This window comes from Salvia splendens, chromosome 3 (assembly GCF_004379255.2).
Source record: "Salvia splendens isolate huo1 chromosome 3, SspV2, whole genome shotgun sequence".
Taxonomy (NCBI): Eukaryota; Viridiplantae; Streptophyta; class Magnoliopsida; order Lamiales; family Lamiaceae; genus Salvia; species Salvia splendens.
The window spans coordinates 2,787,468-2,813,041 of record NC_056034.1 but is presented as its reverse complement, the minus strand read 5'-3'; the positions used below and the strand labels follow the sequence as shown (position 1 = coordinate 2,813,041).

The 25,574-nt window shown below is 38.9% G+C and overlaps 2 protein-coding genes across 7 annotated transcripts; one reads left to right on the top strand and one right to left on the bottom strand.

Moving 5' to 3' along the window:
• The first annotated feature begins 4,158 nt into the window (after positions 1 to 4,158).
• Positions 4,159 to 11,515, top strand: LOC121794351 (50S ribosomal protein L7/L12-like). Of its 3 annotated transcripts, none has more exons than XM_042192479.1 (2): positions 4,159 to 4,349; positions 10,724 to 11,515. In XM_042192479.1, the coding sequence occupies exon 2, from the start codon at positions 10,790 to 10,792 to the stop codon at positions 11,372 to 11,374; it is 585 nt and encodes a 194-aa protein (XP_042048413.1). In that variant the 5' UTR covers positions 4,159 to 4,349; positions 10,724 to 10,789; the 3' UTR covers positions 11,375 to 11,515. The 3 variants fall into 3 exon arrangements, with proteins under 3 accessions (XP_042048413.1, XP_042048412.1, XP_042048411.1); XM_042192478.1 differs by having other exon boundaries at positions 4,160 to 4,349; positions 10,694 to 11,515; XM_042192477.1 differs by having other exon boundaries at positions 4,161 to 4,349; positions 10,712 to 11,515.
• Positions 11,516 to 12,039: 524 nt separating this feature from the next.
• LOC121794350 (kinesin-like protein KIN-7K, chloroplastic) lies at positions 12,040 to 20,657 on the bottom strand. 4 transcript variants are annotated; one of them, XM_042192475.1, is made up of 24 exons: positions 20,638 to 20,657; positions 19,731 to 19,983; positions 19,539 to 19,636; positions 19,182 to 19,271; positions 18,685 to 18,737; positions 18,142 to 18,207; positions 18,005 to 18,058; positions 17,350 to 17,409; positions 16,940 to 17,018; positions 16,456 to 16,523; positions 16,281 to 16,343; positions 16,057 to 16,161; positions 15,696 to 15,800; positions 15,379 to 15,486; positions 15,157 to 15,303; positions 14,865 to 15,047; positions 14,597 to 14,755; positions 14,275 to 14,508; positions 13,939 to 14,079; positions 13,733 to 13,852; positions 13,592 to 13,642; positions 13,250 to 13,297; positions 12,952 to 13,155; positions 12,040 to 12,846 (listed from the first exon to the last, which is right to left on the bottom strand). In XM_042192475.1, exons 2-24 carry the CDS (start codon positions 19,973 to 19,975, stop codon positions 12,301 to 12,303), a joined length of 3,027 nt encoding a protein of 1,008 aa, XP_042048409.1. In that variant the 5' UTR covers positions 19,976 to 19,983; positions 20,638 to 20,657; the 3' UTR covers positions 12,040 to 12,300. The 4 variants fall into 4 exon arrangements, with proteins under 4 accessions (XP_042048409.1, XP_042048408.1, XP_042048407.1 ...); XM_042192474.1 differs by lacking the exon at positions 20,638 to 20,657 and adding an exon at positions 20,460 to 20,612; XM_042192473.1 differs by lacking the exon at positions 20,638 to 20,657 and adding an exon at positions 20,156 to 20,432.
• Between the last annotated feature and the right edge of the window lie 4,917 nt (positions 20,658 to 25,574).

Here is a 25,574-nt window from a genome sequence, read left to right as displayed (position 1 = left end):
TTCAACTGTAACGAGTTTGCAGAGCATATTGTTCCTCTGAAAATGGAAAAAGGAAAAAGTCAACAGAGGGGCCACAAAAAAAATATAGGAAAGAAGCAAAGCCAGAAAATCAAGAAGAAAATTCACCTCTACAAAGTCTTTTGGCCATAAAAAGGGCTCAGAGATATGTTCCGAAGTGGCCGTAACCACTCCTGATCCATAACCCCCCTGGACAATGTCTCTCTCTGGCGCTTTTGGGGGTTTCTGAGTCTTCGCCTTCCCCCTTGCCGAGGTCGATCCCGGCTTTTTTGGATCCGAAGACTGACTCGAAGAGGTCTTCTGCCTCTTCGGATTCTTCTCGGCATCAGACGCCGAGCTGGTGTTTTTCTGTTTCTCTGCCAAAAAGTAAGAAAACAAAGTTAGTTTTCGCCGCTAAAGCAGTAAAGCATAAAAAAGAAATCCTCACCCTCAGTCTCTTCGTCCGAAGACGAGGAGTCGAACACGAAGTCACCCTTGACGAGCTCAGATTCCAAATACTGTTTCCTAATCATGGGAATCTTATTGAGCCCGCCCTCGAGCTCGTCCAACGGTTCTACCCGAGGATGAGGAATTACGGACTTCGGCCCTCTCCAGGAAAAGTCCGGAGCCGCTGTCCTATTGTAAAAAAAGAAGCGATTTTTCCACATCGGCCATTTGGTTTTACAGAAGGCTCTAAAGGGCTGTAAAGGGATCAAGTAAAACCAGGATCCCTTTCTCTTAAACTGAAAGAAATTAAGGATTGCCCTCAGAGACAGATCCTTTTCTAGTCTACGCAGCTCGGCAGCAAAGGCCGATAAGTGCCTCCAAGAATTTGGAGTCACCTGACCTAAAGGAAGTTGGAAAAAATCAAGAAGCTCTACAAAGGCGGGGGGAAGAGGGAAATGAAGCCCGCATTCTAAGCAGGCTTCGTAAACGGTGGCATAACCCTCCGGCGGCGAGTTAGCCCTATGAGTGTCGTCGGGAATCACCACTAACCCCCCAGGAAGAAAATATTTTCTGTGTAAGGATATCACAGTATCCTTACTCAAAATGCTGTGAAAATATTCTACCGTCTTCTCCCCGGACTTTTTCCGGCCAGAAGATCCCTTACCCCCCTTCCTACCACTACCTGATTCAGAAACAGTTTCAGAAGAAGAAGACATGATTCTTACTCTTTGATGGTCGAAAGTCTCTGAAGAATTTCTTGAAGAAGCGGAAGAAAATTTTACGAAAAAGAGAGAGAATGCAGAAGAAATAATCGCAAAAGTGTTCCAATGATGAAGAAAGGAAATATCTATCAGATTCGCAGAGGCGTTTCAAATTCGTCGCACCGTTTCAAATCCCACTTTTTCTGGATTCTCTGGCCGGATTTGCTGTCACATTTAATGCAGACACGTGCAGAGCACGTCCCCTGACGTCAGCCTCCCCCTTACACTTATCCAAAATGCCGAAGTGATTCACTTCGCTTTTCGGGGGGGGTGGTGATGGGATACGAACTAAACAACTAAACAATAATTGCGAGCCCAATAGCAGTGACGGCCCATCAGCCCAAAACCCAAGAAAGAGTATCAGTTCGGCACAACCAAAGAGTTCGGTCACAGCCTATAGCTCGGTAAAAGCCGACCAATCGAGCTCAACTCTCAGATCGGCAAAAGCTGATCGGCAAAGTTCAGCAGTTCGGTCTCAGTATTCGACCGAACAAGGAGATAGTGGACCCATGCAGGATCTCCACGACCTCCATTACACCCACGATCTATTTAGTGGTATTAAGCAGTTATCAACCCCCCTACCAGGGCTGCAAACCACGATCTTAGTTCGAATGTATAAATAGAACTTAGATCAGATAGACCAGGGTTAAGTTCTCTAGATCCTGAATCTCATATAGCAAATCAGTATTGTAATCTGTAAGCTGGATCAAGCAATACAAATTTGCCCTCTATTCTTCCCGTGGACGTAGATTTACCTCAGTAAATCGAACCACGTAATTTTCAGTGTTGTGATCTTCATTTATTACTTGCATTTATTCCCATCAAAAATTCGCTAAATCATCATATAACCTTAGTTCAATTCAAGAAGCTCCAAATGTAGATCTTCGTTAATTTAGTCTTCCTATACATCATAGAAAACTAAAAATCTTGTAAGTTTTTGTCAATGAATTGCCCATCTATTAATTTGTTATTCTTCTTGTGGCTCTACATATAGTTGCCTTTATTTGCTTAGAGTTGTTAAAATTGAAGGGAATACTTTTCATGTAACAAGTTTGTACCCGATTTTTTTTTATGATTGTACGACCTTCCTTCTTTGTTGATGTATTCATATGTTATGGCCTTCGCTCAAAACTTGAAGGGAAAAGTTTCTACTTAATAATCTTTAGCTGTTTGTAGTCTGTTATGAATGTTTTACTAAGACTGGTTTCTTCCTTCTTTGTCAATGGATTGGAGTCATGTTAATAGGAGTATATTATTGTTGTTTGAGTTTTTCTTTACCTGTCAGTCATTCACTCAAAATTGCTTAAATTGGAGGAAGTATTTTGAAGTACTCCATAGTCCAGACTCTCTGGATTGAGTTGTTCTTGAGTCGGTTTATCGATTTTTTGTCATTGTGCTAGTGTTTCTACTCCATGAATTTCTTGGGATGCTCTGATTACAACTTGTTGAGTGTCTTCAGAGTTGAGACTGCTATATGTATTTCTGAATGTCTAGCAAATGTTATTTCATCGTCAAGAATTCCAGTTCCTTTTATGTGCTTTGGTTATGCTATCCAGCATAGTATATAAGAACTGTTCTAGATTCAAAATGAAGTCATTGTCACATAGCATGCACTCTTAATCTTTTTCATGATGATAAGTTTCAAGTAAATGATATTGGCTCGTTGGAAGGAAATGCAGTTTGTGGAATGGGTTTTACATTAGTAAAATTGTGGAAACCACTTTTGACAGGTAAAATGTGCATAGTGTTTGCCGGCGCTCTTACCTATCCAGAAACTATAGTACAATATCCAGTCTCACCCTTGTAAACTTTGCCAAACTCATGATACACCTTATAAACTTTGATTATTTTTGGTGGTTTGCAAATTTTTTACTTTTGTGTTCGGAAGTGCAGTGACATCGGAAATGTGGCTTCTGTCCTTTTTTTTGTACATATTCAATTACCCTTCCATCTACTATAGTCGACGTGGTTTTTTTATCATAAAGATTAAGGAATAAGTGGAGAGAGACATGAAAAAGACAATAGAGAATAAAATAGGAGAGTTACAGTACAAGGCGTAGGCCATTTACACTGTAACGTGTAGTTATAACTTTTGTGAAAATTTTGGTTTATAGTTTGCCGACCTCGAACGACAAGCTCAATTAGTCTTCTACATTCCATACCTGCTTATCCCATTAATTTCATTCAAATTTGTCAAGATCCTCTCAAAGCACATAAGAGTTTCATTCCCGATTTTCGTAGGACAGTCATCTTTTGCTGTAGTTTATGTGTTACTGTTATTACAGGTACATGCAAATAGGAAATGCTGTTTCGTTTTCTGTTTCAATGCCGTTAGGCTACTGCTTGGCGAAAGCGCTGCAAGGCGCACAATACACAACACCATTGAGCCTTGGAGAGTTGAAGTCTCTTCGACAAGAACCAGAAGAGCTTGTTTCATAGTGCACAACCATTTGTTTGTATACTACTATGAAACAACCGGAATATCTTAGTTTTTCAGGAATCTGATTTCCTAGTTTTTTCATCTTGTATTTTTCTCCCCACCTGTTGATTTTGTAGACATTTGTATGAGCTCACAAAGGATACACTATTCATTGCGTCTGACTACTTTCTCTTGCTAGATCACTTTCTTTTTCAAACGTCTCAACTAGTGCATAATGTTTCAATTCATATGCTTCTTTCTCAGCAATCTTTTTACTACTTACATTTCAATCCCATTTTAAAGTGTGAATTAATTTACAAGTTGTGCAATTATCACCGACAAGCTTTATAAATTTTAAGTCAATATTGCTCTGATCTAAAACCAACAAATTTAGGAACTGTTATGTTTTTAGGAACTGTAAGAATATTATTTGTTAAATTTTTTTGGGGAACGGCCTAAAATAAGAAAACTATTATATGGAGTAATTTCTTCGGACAATGGGAATCTGGAATAGAGTAGTAAAAATGACATTAATAATGAATAATAAATAAAATAAATTGTAACTCGAACCCCCAATCCCCAAATCACCACCTTCTTCCCTTCAATCTTCAACCCGCACTTCGCAACATTTCTGTGCGAAGCCGGAGTGGAGTTACTCTCTCTCACACACATTAACACACATTTGATTCGGAGGACGAAACATACTCGAGCTCCTAATTCCTCCGGTAATCTCTCCCTCTCGCTCTCCTTCTGATTAATGTTCCTATTTTACTGTGATATCGGTTTAGTCTGTTTAGATTGAGTTGTGAGTTTGTCTGGTGCGCACTGGTTCTGATTTGTTGGTAAAGGCACAGGATCAGGATCAGGATCTTGAATGTAGTTGAATTCGTATTTTTTTGGGGGGGGAATTTACGTCTGATTTTGCCGTAACTGATGCATCGATGCATCTGTAGCCTGCTTTTGATGTATTTTCAATATTCATGTTACTAAGCGTAAGCTTATTTTGGGACTGCGTCACTGGTGAATTAGATATTGTTGAAGAGGAATAATTTAAGGATATTGAGGTTCAGAAGCTCGTAGACAAGGATTCTTACTTACGATAATATCCACGCAAGGATTCTACAGTTTTTGTCACTTTCGGCTTTCCTAAAGCTAAGCATTGAACAAAGGTTATTCAATCTCCTCTGTTTTGACTCACAGCTCCAATTGAAGCTGTAAACAGCAGCTCAACGCTATCAATTTCAGATCTCGAGCACAATCAAGATCAATACTTGAACGAATAAGAACAACACACGCAATGCTGATTGAAAATGAGTAACCAAGAATTTATGAACTCAAGGAGAAACGGTGAAGAACTTTTTATTGAATCTCTGGAAGAATTCCAACTAACTCAAGATGAAGAACTCTCTTTTACTTTTGTTAGTTACACAGCTCGATCCCTGAAGCCGAGACTCTAACTCATTCCTCTCATTCTATATACAAAGTTTTGAAGGAAAAATTCAAACAGAAATTATAAGAATTTGCATATTAGACCCTGAGCTTTTACACATCAGTCCCTGAACACTTCATTAGTTGTCCACAACCCATAGAATGATAGCTTGAAACTCATAGAATGATAGTTTCCAACTACAAGAATGATAGTCTGTCGAAGCAAGAATGATAGTTTGAAGAAGCAAGAATGATAGTTTAGTTTTGCCCCAAATTCCATAACAAATCTCCACCTTGGGACACAACTGAACAAACTTCCAAACACTTCCAACTTCTTTCATTCACTTTAGCTGGATTAGATTCACCAAATCCATACAATACTTCAGTTTTGAACCGGGTAACACTTTTGTAAGCATATCAGCTGCATTGTGTTCAGTAGCCACTTTCTCAATCCTCACTGAACCTCTTTCAACCTCATCTCTCACAAAATGCAGCTTGACATCCACATGTTTGCTCCTCTCATGAAATGTCTGATGTTTAGATAGACAAATAGCACTATTTGAATCACATAGCACTGTTACTGCTTCTTGATCAACACCAAAATCAGAGCAAATGCCTTTCAGCCAAATACTCTCTTTCACAGCCTCAGACATGGATATGTACTCAGCCTCGGTTGTTGAGAGTGCCACTACCGATTGCAGATTTGATCTCCAACTCACTGCAGCACCAAACAAACAAAATATGTAGCCTGATTGGGACTTCCTTGTATCTATATTTGTTGCAAAATCAGAATCACAATACCCCATGATAGGCTGCTTCTCAACTCCCTTACTTCCATCAAATAAAATTCCATAGTTCTGAGTTCCATTCAGATATCTGAGTATCCATTTTAAAGCATGCCAGTGATCTAGGCCAGGATCTGCCATGTACCTGCTAACAGCACTAACAGCATGGCTGATGTCTGGTCTTGTACACACCATGGTGTACATGATGCTCCCAACTATATTTGCATATGAGATCTTGTCCATTTGTCTCCTCTGTCCATCATTCTCAGGGCTCTGACTTGTGCTGAGCTTGAACTGCTGACTCAAGGGAATAGTCACTGGTCTACTGTTGTTCATTTGAAACTTATGAACAACATCCTTGATGTAGTCTTTCTGAGTCAGCCATATTTTCCTCTAATCTCTATCCCTCATGATCTCCATGCCCAGAATTTTCTTTGCCTTCCCAAGATCTTTCATATCAAATTCAGCCTTCAAATCTGCCTTCACTAACTCCACCTCTTCCTTATACTTGGCTGAGACTAGCATATCATCCACATACAACAACAGATATGCCACAGCAACTCCATCCCTTCTCTTAACATAAACACAATGATCATATAGGGATTTTTCAAAACCAATTTTCTGCATAAATGCATTAAATCTCAGATACCACTGTCTTGAGCTTTGCTTGAGACCATATAAGCTTCTCTTCAACAAGCACACCATTCCTTCGTTTTCTGGTTGAATGAAACCAGGAGGCTGCTCCATGTAAATCTTTTCTTCAAGCTCTCCATGAAGAAAAGCGGTTTTAACATCAAGTTGCTCCAATTCCCAATCTCTGTGGGCAACTATAGCAAGAAGAACTCTAATGGAGCTGTGTTTAACCACGGGGGAGAATATTTCATTGTAATCCACTCCCTCCTTCTGTGTAAACCCCTTGGCTACCAACCTAGCCTTAAATCTGACTTGGTTGTTGTTGAAAGCTTCAATTTTCTTCTTAAAAATCCATTTACAACCTACTGTTTTCTGATCAGTGGGTCTTAATACCAAGATCCAGGTGTGGTTTTTGTACAGACTATCTATCTCCTCTTGCATAGCCAATAGCCACTGGTCCTTCTCTGGGCTTCTTATTGCTTCTTTGTAAGTTGAGGGCTCATGATACTCCATCTCCTCAGCTATAGCCAATGCATAGTGCATCATATCAAAATCATTGAATCTTGAGGGCAGCTTTATATTTCTTCTGGCCCCGTCTCTAGCTATCAATCTTTCTGGAGTCTTGCTGTCAGTTTGAGGTTCAGGTGATCTGCTATTGTCTGATGTGTCTGATGAGGTTTTTTTCTGACTCTCCACCTCAATCTGAATTCTCTGGACTTGTGAACTGAGGAAAGGCATCTCTGACTCCCTGAAGATGACATCTCTACTGATCACCACCTTCTTATTTCCTTCCTCACAACACCATAATCTGTAGCCCTTAACCCCCTTTTGATAGCCTATCATCACACATCTGAGAGCCCTTGGCTCTAACTTTCCTTGTTTAATATGGGCATATGCTCTACACCCAAATGGCCTTAATATGGAATAATCTCCATAAGAGCCATACCACCTACTATCTGGGGTTTGATTCTCAATAGCAGCTGATGGACATTTGTTGATCAGGACAACAGCAGTGGAGGCTGCTTCAGCCCAGAAAGGCTTTGACATTCCAGAGGCTATCAACATGCATCTGACTCTTTCAAGAATGGTCCTATTGATCCTCTCTGCAACCCCATTTTGTTGGGGGTTGTGTGGGACTGTTCTATGTCTCTTCACACCCTTGGCTCTGCAGAACTCATCAAATTCATGGGATAAGAACTCCAGCCCATTGTCAGTCCTTAGACATCTCAATGGCTTTCCTTTCTCCAACTCAACCTCAGTGCACCATTCTTTAAATCTTTGAAATGTCTCTGATTTATCTTTCATGATCACAATCCAAACCTTCCTTGAAAAATCATCCACAAAGGATAAGAAATACCTGCCTCCTCCAATGCTATTCACTGGTGCAGGGCCCCATATGTCACTGTGAACATATTGGAGAGGCTCTGTTGAGTTGTGTTTGCCTACTCCATATGGTAGCTTCTTGCTTTTTCCAAGAATGCACTCTTCACATGATCCAATGGCTCTCTGTATCCCAGATTCATCCATCTGAATAATGCCTTGCTTTACCAGCTGTGTCAGCCCGGTGTCTCCCACATGGCCCAGCCTAGCATGCCAATTGATGATCTGTGAAGTAGAGTTAGCCATACCAGCCACTGCCTCAGCTTGTAGATAATAGAGCACATTGTTTCTGATAGCCTTCATGATCGTTTCCCCATTCTTTGTAACAAGCATCTCTCCACCAAAAAGAGTCAATCGATAGCCATTCTTCTCAAGAAGCCCCAAGGATATCAGGTTCCTTTTGATGGATGGGATGTACCTCACATCAGTGAGAGTTCTCATAGATCCATCATCCATCCTCAAACATATCTTCCCCACACCCTTAACATCGCAAACGTGATCATCTCCCAGCAGCACCGAGCCATCAGATTCCTTGAAATCCATGAACCATTCAAGATTTGAGGACATATGGAAACTGCAGCCAGAATCCATGATCCATAACTTGGATATAGGACTTCTCTGGACCACATTTAGAGCTCTAGCTTCTTCAATTTCTTCAGTGATTGCCGCAGTTCCTTCTTCCTTATGATTTTCAGCTTGCTTTTTCTTCCAAGCAAAGCAATTCTGCTTGATGTGTCCTGGTTTTTTACACCAGAAACAGCTTCTTGTTTCCTTTGATCTCCATCTTTTGCAAACTTTGGCTTCCACTTATCAGATGATTGTTTCTTGAACTTGAACGGCTTCTTTGAGGTTGCTTTCACATTCAGACTTTCAGCTGCTTGATCAATCGGTTTGTTGATGGATTTCTGCATTCCTTTCAATTTTAATGCAGAATAAACTTCTTCCAAAGTCACCTTGGAATCTCTCCCTAGAAGTATGGAGTCCTTGAATTGTTCAAAAATCGGGGGCAGAGCATTGAGCAACATCAGTGCTTTATCTTCATCCTTCATAGGATCATCAACACCCTCAAGATCATCTATGCATTTTCGAAAATCTTCCAGCTGATCCGCCAGATTCTTGGAGTCCGAGAATCTAAAGTTGAACAATCTTTGCTTGAGATGCAACCTATTTGAGATCGACTTCTCCATGTAGATTTTCTCCAATTTTTCCCATACTCCTGCGGCATCATCTTCTTTCTGGACTTCCCTCAAAACCCTATAACTGAGGCATAATACGATTGAGCTATAAGCCTTATATTCCAGCTCCTGCGCTTTCGCCGCATCCACCCCCTGAAGTTCCTTCTTGTCCATCTTGGATTTGACATAATCCCAGACACCTTGCTGCATCAGAACAGCTTTCATTTTCAATCTCCAGAGGCCAAAATCATTTTCGCCGGTGAAACGCTCAACATCGAATTTTGCGGTAGGCATACTTGAATGCGTCGTCTTCTCTCGTTCCCACAGACGACGCCAATTTGTAAACAGCAGCTCAACGCTATCAATTTCAGATCTCGAGCACAATCAAGATCAATACTTGAACGAATAAGAACAACACACGCAATGCTGATTGAAAATGAGTAACCAAGAATTTATGAACTCAAGGAGAAACGGTGAAGAACTTTTTATTGAATCTCTGGAAGAATTCCAACTAACTCAAGATGAAGAACTCTCTTTTACTTTTGTTAGTTACACAGCTCGATCCCTGAAGCCGAGACTCTAACTCATTCCTCTCATTCTATATACAAAGTTTTGAAGGAAAAATTCAAACAGAAATTACAAGAATTTGCATATTAGACCCTGAGCTTTTACACATCAGTCCCTGAACACTTCATTAGTTGTCCATAACCCATAGAATGATAGCTTGAAACTCATAGAATGATAGTTTTCAACTACAAGAATGATAGTCTGTCGAAGCAAGAATGATAGTTTGAAGAAGCAAGAATGATAGTTTAGTTTTGCCCCAAATTCCATAACAGAAGCTAAAGCCACTCAAGCAGTAGCTGTTGTTGCTTCGAAACTTTTTTATGAATAATCCTCAATCAATTGCTTATATTATATTCTGAGTCCTAAGAAATGAAGACAAACTCTCTATCTGATAGATTTTTGCTGCTCGGTCCTAGTTAACCTATGTTAATATTATGATTAATTTGATACTATAACACATCATAACATAAATTAATGTAGTCTTATACTTTTTTCTGTTTAGTTTAACTGTAATACTTATATCTATGTCAGACAAATGCACTTTTTTTTCCTTCAGTTTTTGTAAACCATAACGCTATAATACAATTGTTTTATAAACCACATCTGTTTCTACTCTGTGCATTTGCCGAGATGCTTTTGGCATTTTGATCTGAAAGTACTAGGAAAACTGCATAAACCACAGAATGATCGCCCCCTAGATGCTACACTTTAAGAGAGCACAATTTTGTGCCCACCTAACCATTCCATTTCAATTTATAGTTGCTATTTGTTTTCCCTTATAATTTCTGTGTGTGAGTTGTGAACTCCTGAGATGTTAATGGATTGTCAGCCATGTATGGCTTTCAGAACCTTTTGACCTGCTTTATCTTATTTTTTTCTGGGCATAATAGGAGAGTGCTTTAAAGCATTTCCTTTTGTTTGCTTCACTTGTATTTATAAACCAAGGGGAAATTTATTTTTCAGTTTGTTTGATAGTTTAGAGCTTTTGTCTCCATGTGTCTCTTTGTGACAGATATTTGTATTTCTTTTTTATCTTTGTTTCATAGTTAAAGGAAAATGATCATAGTCTGCCTTTCTTTTTTTTTTGGTTTTTCTTTCTAGTGACTAGTTTGTTTGCAGTTGGAGCTACAGATGCATATCTTGCTGCTGCAAGGGCACTGGTGATACCCACTTAATTGTTATCCCAATCCATAAACCATGAAACTAGCTACTTTGTATCGTCTTGCTCGTGGCCACCCAGTCGTGTGTCGAAAAACCAACATTTTGCAGTACCGCTGCTTTCAACCTGACTTTATTCCCAGAGATCCCAAATCCAAGCCTAAGAAATACAAATACCCAGATGTCTATGAGCCATATGGACCTAGACCACCACCTTCAGACAAAATTGTTCAGCTTGCTGAAAAAATTGCGGCCCTGCCTCTTGAAGAGCGAGTGAAAATAGGTCCGAATCTGCATCTCAAGGTAAGCCATCCCAAGCTGGTACCACTTGATGTTGAAGGAGTGGATGCAGGTGGCCAGGCCGGGGCACGTGCTGGATTGTCCAAGGCTGAGGCTAAGAAGGCGGAAAAAACCACATTTGATATCAAGTTAGAGAAATTCGACGCAGGTGCAAAACTAAAAGTGATAAAGGAGATCCGTTCCTTTACAGATCTGGGACTGAAGGAAGCTAAAGATTTGGTGGAAAAAACACCCGTTATACTGAAGCAGCAGGTAACAAAGGATGAGGCAAATAGCATTATAGAGAAAATCAAAGCGGTTGGTGGAGTTGCTGTGATGGAGTAGAGTAGTGCTCTGTACTATGTATTTGAGTAAGTTCTTGTTTAATTTGTCTCGATATAATTTGTTTTTGACTATAGGGATGGAATGGGATGACATCTACTAATTTTGAGTTATTGATCCCAATCAACCAGTCTTTGAAATAAATATTTACTACTCGTTTCGTCCAATAAAATTAAACTCTCTTCATTTTGATCCGTCCCATAAAAATAGTCCACTTTTATTTTTGTCCACTTCTTTCTCGTCTCATTCTCTACTAACAATGCTCCAAACGTGCATTAAAACTCGTACTGTCCTAAAAGTCTCTATGTGTCGGAGGGATATTAATTACCTTTTTTCAGCTATTGATCAAGTATGATGCAAGTTCAACTTCTGGTAACATATTGTCATATCTTACGGATCACCATGATGAAACCCTCGTCTATCTGAATGCCAACGCCACTTCATTGTTCGATCTCTTTCCAGCATTGAAACATGGATGCCAACGCCACAATGCTACTCCATTTAACCCTAAACATACTTATCAATAAGTAACTATTTAATTTATTTATGCAATAAACCTATAACATGAGTAGTATGATATCAGATCAGTATGTGGATAACTAAAATATCAATAGATACATGTCACGCTGTTTGAAAATATGATACACGCTTCATATGTACACACCAAGTTGAAGACCGAAATAACTGATGCTACATATTGTACACCATAAATTAGCATTAGAAACGGTGTCAAACCTTTTTACAATCACCATTCAAGCTAAAGAACACAACAAACCAAACCAGGAAAGATACACTTGATAAAAAAAAGGGGCTCCTCACATTGCCCAGAAAGCGAACTACCTAAGCACTACACAACCAAAAACTCGTCTCCTACTACCACTTACAAAGCCTAACTACTGAAATCATTTTGTTCGAACTCAATCTCACTCTCACGAGTCATCAATCTTCAGGCTCTCCCTTGACGACTCATCATTCTCGGCTCCTTGAGATTTCTTGAGCTTGGCCACAAGTATCCACATGTTGGCGAGTTCATTCTCTAGGTAGGCTTCTCTCTGTTTGGATTCTTCAACTTTCCTCTGTAATTCAACTTCGTGTTGATCTTTTTCTGCTAGTACAGCTTCCAACGAATGCTCTCTTTCGCGACTAACAGTCAATTCTCTCTTCATCTCCGAGGCTAAGACAGCTGGATCAGGTTTTTTGCTATAACCATCCTTCCGACCGTTCCTGTTGGGAATGGCAGTACGTCTCTGAGCTGGTACCTTCTTTTGTGCTTCCAGCTCGGCCGCTAATCTTCCATTGTGGTTCATGAGCTTCGCAACTTCTTCAGAAAGCGCCTTCAGCTCTACTGCTGCAGCTGATGCTAATCCCTTTGCATATGAACTCTCCTCGGCAAGTTTCTGGTTCCGTTGCTCTAGATCTTCCCTTGACGCTGTCAGTTCAGCTAATTTATTTTCTAGTTCTTCAATCCTACTTGCCTAAGAGATGTTAAAAAAGAGCACAAGATTAGTATGGAGTATCTTATAAGTATTATATTAATTGATAGTTCAGGGAAAGCCGGAAGGGAAAAGAAAGATTGGAACCTGAGCTTGTAGAACCAACGTGCCATTTGAATCCTTCGGCACTGAATTTTCTCTACCAATTTGATATCCCATATGCAGGTTTCTGCTTTCAGAAAAGCCTTGCAAAGGACCGGTCAATGGGATTAAGTTTCTCTGTTCAACAACATCGGATAGCTCTTCTCTCAATGAGACAATTGTCTCTTTCAACTCTTCACACTCAGCAATCTGATTAAAATGAAAAAAGGAAAGAAAAATATCTCTCACATTTCAATCAAATGATGCAAGACTGTCTTCTAAATATGATGGACCAGTTTGGCACCTTATGGTTCAGTTGATCTTGGATAACCCGATTGTCTGCAGTTTTGACCTGGAAACAAGTTGATGTACATAAATTTTGGTGAAAACATCATAAAATGATTGTTCAATTGTTCTAACATAGTGAGTGTTTCGACTAAATCGACAGGGCAAATCCAGCTTCCTTATAATAACTACAATCAAGACTTTGAGAAATGGGGACCAGACCACTCCTATCCAAATAAATAAATAATGCTGTAATATTCCCATAAAGAGGAGATTTGACTTCATTTAGTTTGTATTATGACAAGCTAACTTTTTTCAGCAGTGTTGCAGATAGTTAGAGTTCACATACACAATTAATTACCTCAAGTTCAAGTGCCTTCTCATTTAACTGTGTCATCAAATCAGCTACTGACTGCAGTGTGAATTGTGAAATAATAGTTACTATACACACATGAGTTAAAATACTACAGAAGTGTCTAAAATTGATAAAATCTTAAAATACCAGCGATTCCTCCAGTTTGTCCTGTCCAGCATAAGGAATGACGGAGTCAATTTGCTGCTGCAGTGAAGCAATCTGATTGCTTTTTTGGTGAAATTCTTCTTTTAAATTTCTTATCTCTGCCTGAAATAGAAAATATACAAGATATACTCTAGGATGGATGTCCAAACTGAATTTTAAACATAATAATACAGGTAAAAGAAAGTTACATGGAGATGTTCATTCTTAGGATTTTGAGTAGCCTCCTCTGACAATCGTTTTAAGGCACTCATGTGCAGTGCCACTTCATCCGACAAAATTTTGTGCTGCTCACTCAGTAAGTCAATTTCATCCATAGTCTTCACAATGCCCTGATAAGAAGTATACAATGGAAAAAAAGGTAATCCAAAAGTTGATCAATGTCACACCATATATAAAATTATAAAATAAATGAAGAGGATTGCAAGTTGACCGCACAATATCAGAGATATGAGCTGTTTTAAACTGTCATTAGAATTAAATAAGAAGAGTTCACAGAGAACAAACAATAGTTCTTTATGGCATACCAGTGAAGTCTCTTGCCCCAGATATGTATCATCAGGTTCAAACACTTCTTCAGTATGCTTCATATCAGACATTTGATCAACAGGAGTGTTATCTGAGGGTAAAGAATGTGAATGTCTGGCTTCCATGTGACTATTTGTGCTATCAGCTTGAGGTGTTGAAGGACTACTTGTTGACTTGACGCCACTTGACTTGTCGCTAGAGCTTGCCAAGGCTCCTATGCCACTATCACGTTTCTAGTGAGTAGTGACCCCATGTACAAAGCAAGGTCAGTGACTCAGTCAAAAAGCAACATTTCTTATAAGTAAATGGTATCTCACACACCCGAGGCTTTAACCAACTAAGCAATCCAGTCTTCTTGGTTCTTTTCTCTTCTCTCAATTTTTCATCCACAGTCTCGGCACTACTATCAAGAGGAACATACATATCCACACTTTCATCATCCAGGACAAGATCACGTCGTCTATGTGGAAGATAAGCCAGCTGTAACATCAAAACAAAGGAGCACTTTATCATGGAATGACATAAGTTCTAATCACCCACCCACATTCCCAGATGATGGAAAGAAAGGAATGTGGAAGGTACATAAAACCTCTTCTTCTCCAAAGGAATGTCTTCTTCTTGGTCCTGATCGTTGAGAAAATTTAGGTGATTGGGAAGTTTTGGTAGATACAAGAATCAATTTAGTCAGCCTTTGTATTCTGCTCATTAATGCAGCTTTAGCTTCTTCTTCTTGTTCCAGTCTTGACTGCAATCGCACTTGACCATCTTCTAGCTGTAGGGGTCAAACCACCATAACATGTAGCCATCGGTCAATATAACAAAATCAAATTGTTCTGTAAAACTAAGATTATTCCTGATCAACCTTGGGCATAGAGAATCACCTTTTGTTTCAGAAGCATAATATCACCTTCTGCACTGTCTTTTATTTGTGGAGCTGTGATTATGCCTCTTTTCAGTTGTTCCAGTTCTTCCTTCAAACAGCGGATTTCGTATTGGTACTTCTTAATTAATGATTTCTCATCGATTATCTGCACGTTCACAGGATTGCTTCAATGGGACAATTTTAAAAAGGTGTTACAATGAGATATCTATACTGAACATACCTTGTTTTGCGCTGCTAGAATTTCAATATGTTTTGCTCGATGCGCAAACTTCAATGTGTTATGTGTCTCTTCAGAATTGCTTGACGAGGGAGTAATATTGCAAATCAGCTGAATCGAACATGTGTAAGATAAGACTATTTTTTTTCTTCTGACAGAACCAATTAAAAGTGGTCGCCAGATTAATTTAGCTAAAGCTTTGCAGTCCAGAAGATTACACCCTTCAAATTAACAAGACATCTATTGCTACTTTGCTAGAATCATTAAGATAGACAAAACAGACATCAATTTGCAGCAGATATACAGGCTTGAACTCTTACAGATACACGTCCTTGGCCACTGAGTGAGGACTGGAGAAGCCTCGTCAATTTGGAGTCTCTATAAGGGACATGCATCGATTTCCCATCCATTAATTTTGAGATAACCTATTGCAGGCACAGATTACATCATCACTAACAAACATTATATTGATTACACAAACAAATCACAAAGGATTAAATCTGCAAAAGGTTTAAATGATTGGCAATGCAAAAACACCGGCCACCAGATTTAAGCATGTGTATCTTCATCCCATTTGTGTCAAGGAGTGTGTACCGGTTGGTGTCAGGAATAGTGTGTGCACTAGAATGATAAGTTTGTCTAGGGACAATATAAGAATAATCACAAAGATCTAGGACTTACAGTTCCAAGAGTTAACAAGCTCTTGTTGATGTATGAACCCTCTTTTCTACGCAAGCCTGTTGTTTCGGCCTTTGAGCTCTCAGAACCAGCTAAATCAATCAGGTTCTGCCAATATAATTTAGAAAGGAGGAGTTACTGAAACAATTTATACCATAAGGACAGAACAGTTCAGTAAAATCTTCGTACAATCTTTTTAGGGAAGTAGACGAAGGAAAAACAAATACCAATTGAGACAAGGTAACAGCCTCGCCTTCTGAGTATTCACCACAAGGGCTACTTTCTATAGTCTGCAAAGCAAACAATTTTATCATACTGCCAGTAGAATCATGGAACGGATGGAAGGAAAAGACCACTAAAATCTGCATTTAAGAAATTTAAGCTTAGCAAATAACTGAATACCAGTGTGAAGATTGTATGACTTCTACTGCTTTGCAAATTGAAATTTGTTGAACCCACATGTCTGTGCTCTGCAGAATGGAACAAGAAACACAACTTTTTGACATATATTAAAATGTTACTTACTTCATAATTCCACCAGATTGAAACATGAATCTTTTATCATTAGCAATCATAATATAGCTAACTTCAGCATAACCACAGATACAAAAGGCCAAGGGTATCATGACAAACTAAGAAATACAATAAAGTGAATCCAGCCCTCAGTCCATTATGAGGTGCTAAAAAAATTTAATCTTATATTGAAGCATTTGAAAATGGAAGTGACTAAACAGGATGTTGGTCTTCAGTTAAAATAGTATGGCACACAAAGCAAAGGAACCTTGCATCCCTTAGCATAAATTAATAACCAGGGAACCTACATGTGAAATAAGAGATTCGTAAAATAGAGCATGCGCTATGACACATCAAAGATGCCAAGTGTTACCTTCTCCTGCTGCAATAAGGGATAGAGCATGTGCTGGGGATAATATAACTTCCTCCTTAACTCCTTCAACAAAGGTTCCCTACAACCAATCGGGCAAATTTTCTAGAAATTAGTAAAATATCAGTAGACATAAATCATGAATTGTTACCGACATGAGATCATAAATTCAGATATGTCCTGGTCATAATAGGGTTATTGGTCTTTGGATAAACTATTGATACTGAATAGTGAACTTGGTGGTCAAGTTCAGATTCATTTCCAATTTGGTTCTTCTAAAAGGAGAAGTAGATAACTTAAGTAAAATAAGTCACGAGCTTATTATACCAGAAAATGAATTCACAAATCACAGAACATAATTCCTCAAATATACTAAAGGAGATCTCCCAATTTAAAATGAGCGAAAATATTACCTGTGCATCTTCTCTAATTCTCAAATTTTGTCCAGCAGGGTTCAGCAAATCATTAACAACCTGATAATATAAAGGCATTAAACAGAACCCTAAGGAAGTTGACTAATTTTAAATGGAAACTAAAGAAATATAAATCACACACAATAGTACCACTGTACCAAAAGTATCTACTTGCAATAGAAAAGAGAAAAGTATGATAGAAAATGCTAGGCATCACCGCATCAGGGGCACACAAGTTCCAATATTACTACTTACAGTATGGACAAAAGCCAGTAGCAAAGCTTTCTTGAGAGCCCAACAAACTCACATGGTCACACACATCTTAGGGTTGATAGAAGCCAAGAAACAAAGGAAATGATAAAATTGTTTCTTATAACTGATTTAGTTGAAATAACAGGGAAGATTGGGAAGCCATAGGCTGCACATACGGCAAAGTTTTAGAAGGATAACAAGGTGAGTATCAAAGGAGACTATTGAACCCATAAGTGTAATTGTTGGCTGAAAACGGTGGATCCTAGATATTTTTCTGACCTCTTATACCAGACCATTTTATTCTAGATATTTGCTTCATAACAAACACTTGCATGATAGTAAGATTAGGTACAGCAAACAGTGTTCATGAATCCAGGAAGCTGAAGATTGATTAGAATCATACCTCATTGTAGATTTCCAAATATGAAACACGAAGGAGAAATTCCCGAGTTGGAGTCTGCGGATGTCACAAGACAATGCAACCAATAAAATCGGAACATAATACAGAAGAAAGCAATACCACCAAGTAATATTTGATACCTCTTGAATAATGCTGAAAGCATCTTTTACAGCCAAAGGGATGATACCAGGAGACCTCTGATCACCCTATAGAATAACATTATCTAATTCTTAGTTTCTGATGTAAGTGCAGCAAAGAGATGGTGAGGTTTCACATGAGAGCACCTGATGCAAATGTGATACAGCCAAGTATGCAATATGAGAAACATTAAGCTTACTATCAAGACACATTAATTAGCATAGGCCATACATCTAACACAAACCCTTTACACTTCCATGTGGCTGCTATGTAAAGATGTTACATACATGTGAAAACGGATGTGTGAGGAAGCAATATGGCAGGATATCAAGTTGAATTCACTTCTAGCCAGCCTTGTGCTTGATTATTAATATTGACAATCTGGTTTATGAATTTCATTATGAAGACATGTAACCTACTAGTACTATCAATTTAGGAAGCACAGGAATAACTAGAAGGTACCAAGAAAAATCAAATAGAACTTTCTAACTTTAACATGTTAAACTGTAGACAAACTTAATACAGGACAGAAGAAATTTTCTTACATGCATGGTATGAGTCTTTCCACTGCTAGTGACCCCATAAGCAAACATAGTACCTGTAATTGAAGAAAATGAAAAAGATGAAATGGCTACCATTAAGAAGATCGGGTCAATATAGGAAACAACAAAAAAGTCTACTGTTATCTTTCCTCATGAAAGATAATACTATTCTTTCACTATGTAAAGAGTAAGTAAGGACATTTTAGCATTTTAGCATGTAAATAAATTACAATGTGTCATGCTTACAGTTGTATCCTCATAAATTTAGTCAAGCATGTATAACCCTCAGCAATAAATAAACAACCACCAATAAAACACTATATTTTCAAGTTCTATTGTCCTTACATGCTGGATAACTTCTTTTAAGGTCAGCATCTTCCTTATGATGAATAATTTAGTAGCAAGTTTTAACTTTTAAACAAGAAAGTCCTATCCAAGTCAAAGCAAACAGAAGATCATGTAACTAAAAACTAAAAGATCTCAACCAGAAAAAAACATACCGTTGATTCCTTCCATTGCACCATTAACCACATGCTGTGCAGCAACATCATATACATGCCTTGTTGTGGTGGTTGGACCAAATACTCGATCTGGAAATCATTATACATAGTGAAACAGAAGAAATTTAATGTCTATTCAGACTTTTGGGGGTAAGAAACAGATGCTTCACAGAATTATCAGTGGTTGAAGTTTAATGTATAATCAGACTTGTTGAGGACAAAAAAATATTTAAGTAATATACTAGAGTGCATGAGATATCCTAATAAAACTATTCTCCACCTCCAAAAAGAAGAAAACTTAGTCCGGAATTGTGTAATGATATAGTATCAGTGCAATAATTCAACTCTATACATTACCATATGCGTAAGCAATTGATGGATTATGCTCGTTCCTCACAATAGTTTCCCCATCTGCATACCACGCAATCTCCTCTCCTTGTCGGATTTCCCTCTGACTACACAAGTAGAAACTCAGAAATTCACCATGGGATCATACTAAAGCCAAAGCTGATGTCTTCAATTTCGCAAACATAGCTTTCATTAATATACCTGAGTGGTCGAAACCGCACTGTGACTGTAACATTCTCTTTAGACCTCTCAACATCCATAACACTTTCAGAGTATGTATACTGAGGTTTACTTCGTGCAGACGACGATGCCGGCGAACTCAGGCAGTCTATGGAAGGCTCCGGAAACTGGCGAGATGATGATGTCGTCGACGACGCGGAAGAATTGTTATTGGCTGTAGCTCTTTGAGTAGGTTTTTTCTGTGTCAATCCTTGTCTATAAGCCATTTCTTTACCTTTAAAATGAAAACAACCGAATCAAATCAACGCACCGATTCGTAAAGGCTTTGAACAAGAGCAACGTAAAAGCAGAAATAAACAGAAGAAAGTTTCCCCAAAATTCAACGAATAAAATTATTCAAGCCAGAACGCACAATGCAGCTCAGCTGAAGAGAAATTTCAGAATACCTAATAAAATCAGTAACTCCTCTTCAGCCCAGCACAAGACATTCGTACAATTAAACAGAAAACAGATGTCAATTTATACTCGAATGCATAAAATCCAAATTGAGAGAGAATTAAATAAATATCCAGATCTTTTCAAAAGATCAGGTGAGTTCTAAGGAAACATCATCATTATCGTTATCAACAATAGAGAATATTTCACATCTCTCTCTCCCTTCCCCTCCGTGTGCGTGCGCGCGTGAGAGAGAAAACCGAAAAAATAAACGAAAATAGAAAGCTTATAGGTAAATTTTGATTTAATGCTTGCCTTGGAAGCGACGCTCTTTGGTTAAAGGCAGGATGCTAGTGGTGAAGCAGTTGAACTTCTGTACTCAATTTGGTAAATTAATATTTTTTTTTTAATTTGGAAAAGAGAGTTCATATGCAGATTATAAAAAACTTGAAAAAACAAGGTCGAAGAGAGAGAGTGTGTTATTGAGTTTTACCGAGAAAGGAGAGACAGAATGAGGGCACACCACTACACTTCGTGACCCTAGATGCCGTGCCAGTTTTGCCTACAAATGTATTTATACCTATACCCATGTATTTAGATAAATAAATACGCATGAGTTGTAAAATGGGTATTTAAATTACACTAGTTGCGATTTAAAGCGCAAACATTTTTTTTTCTTTTGAAATTAAATTAGTTCAATACAAATTCATCACTACATGGTTTATGAGCTCTACTAATTAGTTCAGAGCATCCGCAATGGCGGACATCAGATCGGCGTGTTGGACGTCCGCACGGGACATCCATCATTGTGTGCATGTGACGCGGATACGGGCATCCGCTGCGGACACCGCAGTTCCGCGGCCTTCCGCTGACGTCCGTCGCGACGTCCGCCATTGCGTTGACTCTCACGGGCGTCAGCACGGACGTCCCGATTATTGCATTAATTTTTTTAAAAAAAAATTCTATAAATACGTCTCGTTGCACTTCATTTCATTCGCACCACTTGTATTAACGAGTATATCTCTCTAAAATACTTTTCTTTCGAAGAACAATGGAGCATCACGATAGCGATTCCCCCGCTACGAGTGAGTCACAGTCGCCTTATTTTCCCGGCGGCGGGAGTACGCCAGTGTCCTCCGCGATGCCCCAAATGCCGGGGATGATGCCCCAACCTCAAATGGCGGCGGGGATGATGTACCCGCAGTGGTATAGTATGATGCCCCAAATTTCCCAGATGCCCGAGGCGAGTGCCGGAATGCCCCAAATGTCAGGGATGATGCCCGGAATGCCGGGAATGATGCCTGGAATGTCGGGGATGATGCCCCAGATGCCACAGATGCCCGGTATGATGATGTCGGGGATGATGCAGAGGTCGCTGGCGACTGCGGGGGGGAGTAGGCAGGGGGTCCCCAATCACCGGTGGACAACGTCTACCCGCCCTATATGGATTTACTGTCGACGGACAACCCCCCAAGTACTCCTCTCGAGACTCAGTTCACTGGCATCGACACGTTCTCGATGGAGGAGTTGGGGCTATCTCCGATCCGGGATTCCCCCACAGACGCACCAACGGCGATAGGGAGGAGGGAGAGGACAGGGAGAGTGAGGGGCAGGGGACGGGGCAATACCTCGCCCGTCCTGATGTACGATGGTGAGGCGGGGGAGGGGTCCAGTGGGAACAAGAGGACCGTCTGGAGCATGGAGGAGTGCATTGCGCTGTCGAAGGCGTGGATTAGTGTAGTGGAGGATCCCTACGTCGGGGGCGAACCAGCACATCGACAGGATGTGGTGACGCATTAGCCAAAGCTACCTCCAGTTCAGACCGCCATGGGGGAAGTCTCACAACGGAGTGCAATGCCGGAAACAGTGGGAGCGGCTGAGGAGGCAGCTCAGCCGATTTGCTGGCATTTACACAAACAACCTCCGCTCGGCAACCAGCGGCATGTCTTCCGAGGATGTGAAGCTTATGGCGCACCAACAGTTCCCCGACAGTGAAAAGGGGTTCGGAGAATTCAAATATTGGGAGGTCTATCTTGTGGTGCAGTCTTCACCCAAGTTCACTGCGGGCGTTGAATCTGGCTGGCCGAAGTGGACGAAGATCAGTGCCTCCGGGGAGTACAGTAGCAGTGCTGGTTCCCACGAACTCCCCCCTCTCCGAGGCAGAATTCCCGATACCCATATCGTCGAACCGCCGTCGTCGCCCAGTTGGGCAAAAGGCGGCGGCACGGACTGCGAAGGGAAGCGCCAGCAGATCCGCCGAGGCCCAATCGGCAGCGCCCACCCAAAACAATCCTGAGAACCCCTCCTTCGCCCGCATCGCAGCACATGAAACCTTGTTACGTGCGATGGTTGAATGGCGCCAATCGACCGACCCACATTACAAGCGGTCGCTTAAACCCCTCATCAACAGTATGCGGCGCGATTTGGGGTTCGGAGACATGTCGGGGAGTGACGACGAGGGGGGTGGCGGCGGCGGCGACGACGAGGGTACTGGCGGCGGGGAATCCGAGGGGTGAGCCGGCAGTTTTTTTTATCTATGTAATTTTTTTTATTACTATGTATGTTTTTTTATAATTATGTATCTTTTTTTTAATAAAGTGGTTGTAAGATCTCCGTATTTGCGTCGAATTTTTAATTCCGTAAATTGTTTAAATCTGTAAATTGTTTAATTTGTGAATTTGTGAATTTTTATTAATGTGGGAAGTATGTCCTTTGGGATGTCCGCCACTGTGCAGTGGGATGTCCGTATGACGTGGCATTCGCAGTGAGAAGTCCGTATGACGTGGTAGGAGGTGTTTTTGGGATGTACGCGGGGATGTCCGTCGGGACATGCGCACCACCGCGGATGCCCTCAATACAAATGAATACACCATTTATTAGCTCTACTTTGTTTGGTGGTTTCAATGCTTGGATTTCAAAGTCTATGATTTGGGTTCTTTTATTATACAAATTCTTGTATTTTCTTGCATTTATTCGACATTCTTCATTGGATTTTTTTGGATTTAATTAGCTTTTCAGTGGTTGTGAATTTTTTATTTCTTGGACTTTCTAATTTCCATTTTTTATTTCTTGAACTTTATGATAATTTATCTGCTCTGTGATTCTTAGTCTATTTTAGGGGGGTTGAATTGAATGTTGAAATTAGCCATAATTGAAATTTAATTTCAACAACATAATCATATTGTTCAACTTTTGTTTGATTTTATGTAGAAATAGCAATTGCGAAATTAAGGAACACAAAATGGCAACTCTGAAATTAATGGCAGTAGAAGTTATCTATCAACCAAGAGATGGGTAGTTATGAAGAATCCAAGGTTGTCTTTTTAAAGTTTTTTTCTACACTAACATGTCTTCAGGCAATGTTTATGGGTTATGGGATTTTAGAAGTGTATTAGTAACTAGCTTTTCCTTAGTCGAAATTTAGTTTTAAATTATCTCAGTACTTATATTTTATTTTATCTAATAGTAAATCAGAGACCACCTAAATAGCCATTTCAACTGAATAAGGGAAATAATTAATAGGGGAAGACAAGAAGCCTGAGCCTATTTTCTTTATAAAAATACTTAAATTTTATAGTATAAGTAACCCGGATAAAATACTATAGTATAAAGCAGAAGTTTCTATATAGAATAGTAAAGCGTTGATGCGTCTAAAAAGTAAAGAGAAAAGATATTAAAAAAAGGGAGAAAAATAACCTTTTTGGGTGGAATAAAAATGAAAAAAATTGCATGGTCAACTGAGCAAATTATGAAAATAGCATAGATATATTAGAATATAATCTAAAGTAAATCTTACAATGGGGGCGCAATTTTTGGCATCTGCAATCAGGATCACGAGAATCTTGTTCAATAGGGTCCACGATTTGCAGCCAACTACAGCCTCCCACGTGTTATATGAGAAGGATTTAGAGTAAAATGTTATAAGGAGTTGCCAAAATATTTTGACCCAATCCAACCCAAGCATAAAAGTCTCTTCTTCATACTTCTTCATATGGAAATTTATCACACTAATTCCGACAAATTATATATATTTCCTCCCTCCATGAAAAGTAATCGTTATAATTGACGATACATATTTTAATACAAAATTAATAAAGTATTAATAATATAGAAAAGTATTAATAGAAATTCAAACCGATCACATTAAATTTATCATAAATAGATTGGACAAATTTTAATGACTAGACCAAATTGAAAAAATAAAGGATGGTCAATATTTATTTTTAAAATGGTAGTATTAAAAAATTACGCACAAAACAATATTTTTTTATAGTATTAAATGTTATTTTTATAATTTTAGTCGCATAAAATCATTTTTTTTCATACCATTACATTAACCCTTCAGTGAGAGAAAATGAGTTTCTATACACGTAAAATTTGTAATTTATTTTTTGTTAATTACGAATCTTAATAAAAGAGTTGATGGTGGGAGGGAGTATTTGGTAGATCAGATGAGATGCATAATTCAGCTAAAGTTGTCCCATTAAGGCAGATGATAGCTAATGATAAGTTTTAGGTACTCTAATTATCACTGGGACCATAATTTTTGCTTTATGAAACTCCTAAGTCTGAAAGTAATCAGGAAAATGATTTAACAACAGCAAATCACAACCTGTCATAGTTTATATAATTTGAAAAAATAATAGTACTGTAGCATATATTTATTCATGATAACCACTTCAGATATGGGAATATGGGTATTTTTCATCAAACACTTGACTAAATTTCATGTATGTTAGTGCCAGTGCATAGTCACGTTTCATTGGTCTACTCTACACTAAAGAGCAATAAGCGTTTATGGACCTATTCACTTTCGTAGTTTTTTATATCAGTTTTCCTCTTATAATAATTGAAATCGTGGTTAGATAATCCATTTACGAAAATAATACCAACTCCATGAACTGAGAAAAAGGCAAGTAATGACAAAAAAGAAATAAATTTAGAGAGAGACCATGCTGAAAAATATCAAACCGAACTGTCTCGATGTTGATGTGAGTATTCCATAACTCTTAAATATTCCAAACAAACCACCTAACCAATTACTTTATACGAACTAGCAATAATATGCCAAATGATAATTGAGTTTGTAATACGACAATATTTATCCAGACAAAGATACTACAGCCTAGACTAGAGGTATTAAAAAAATTAACTAAATTCTACGCCAATGATTGATGTTATAATTTGTTGACTATGAAAGTGCATCCAATCGGCATTTCATACTTTACTAAACTACTCCACTTATTATTTTTATGAAATACTGTAATGAGTTTGTCGTGCAAACACACACAAAAAAATGTTTACATTGAGAAATACTCCAGAAATAATGAATTCGAATTCCCACTCACACTAATTATGAATGCATCAACCACATGTAGTATAGCCAATCATAGACAAAAGAGCTTAAGAAACAGTTACGGAAGAGAGAAA

Coding starts and splice junctions, on each gene's coding strand:
- LOC121794350 (XM_042192475.1), bottom strand. CDS start 19,975: ATGGCTTATAGACAAGGATTGACACAGAAAAAACCTACTCAAAGAGCT. Junction 16,162..16,280: donor CTGTTACCTTGTCTCAATTG/GTATTTGTTTTT, acceptor TTATATTGGCAG/AACCTGATTGATTTAGCTGG. Junction 13,156..13,249: donor AAGATCAACTGAACCATAAG/GTGCCAAACTGG, acceptor CATTTTAATCAG/ATTGCTGAGTGTGAAGAGTT.
- LOC121794351 (XM_042192479.1), top strand. CDS start 10,790: ATGAAACTAGCTACTTTGTATCGTCTTGCTCGTGGCCACCCAGTCGTG.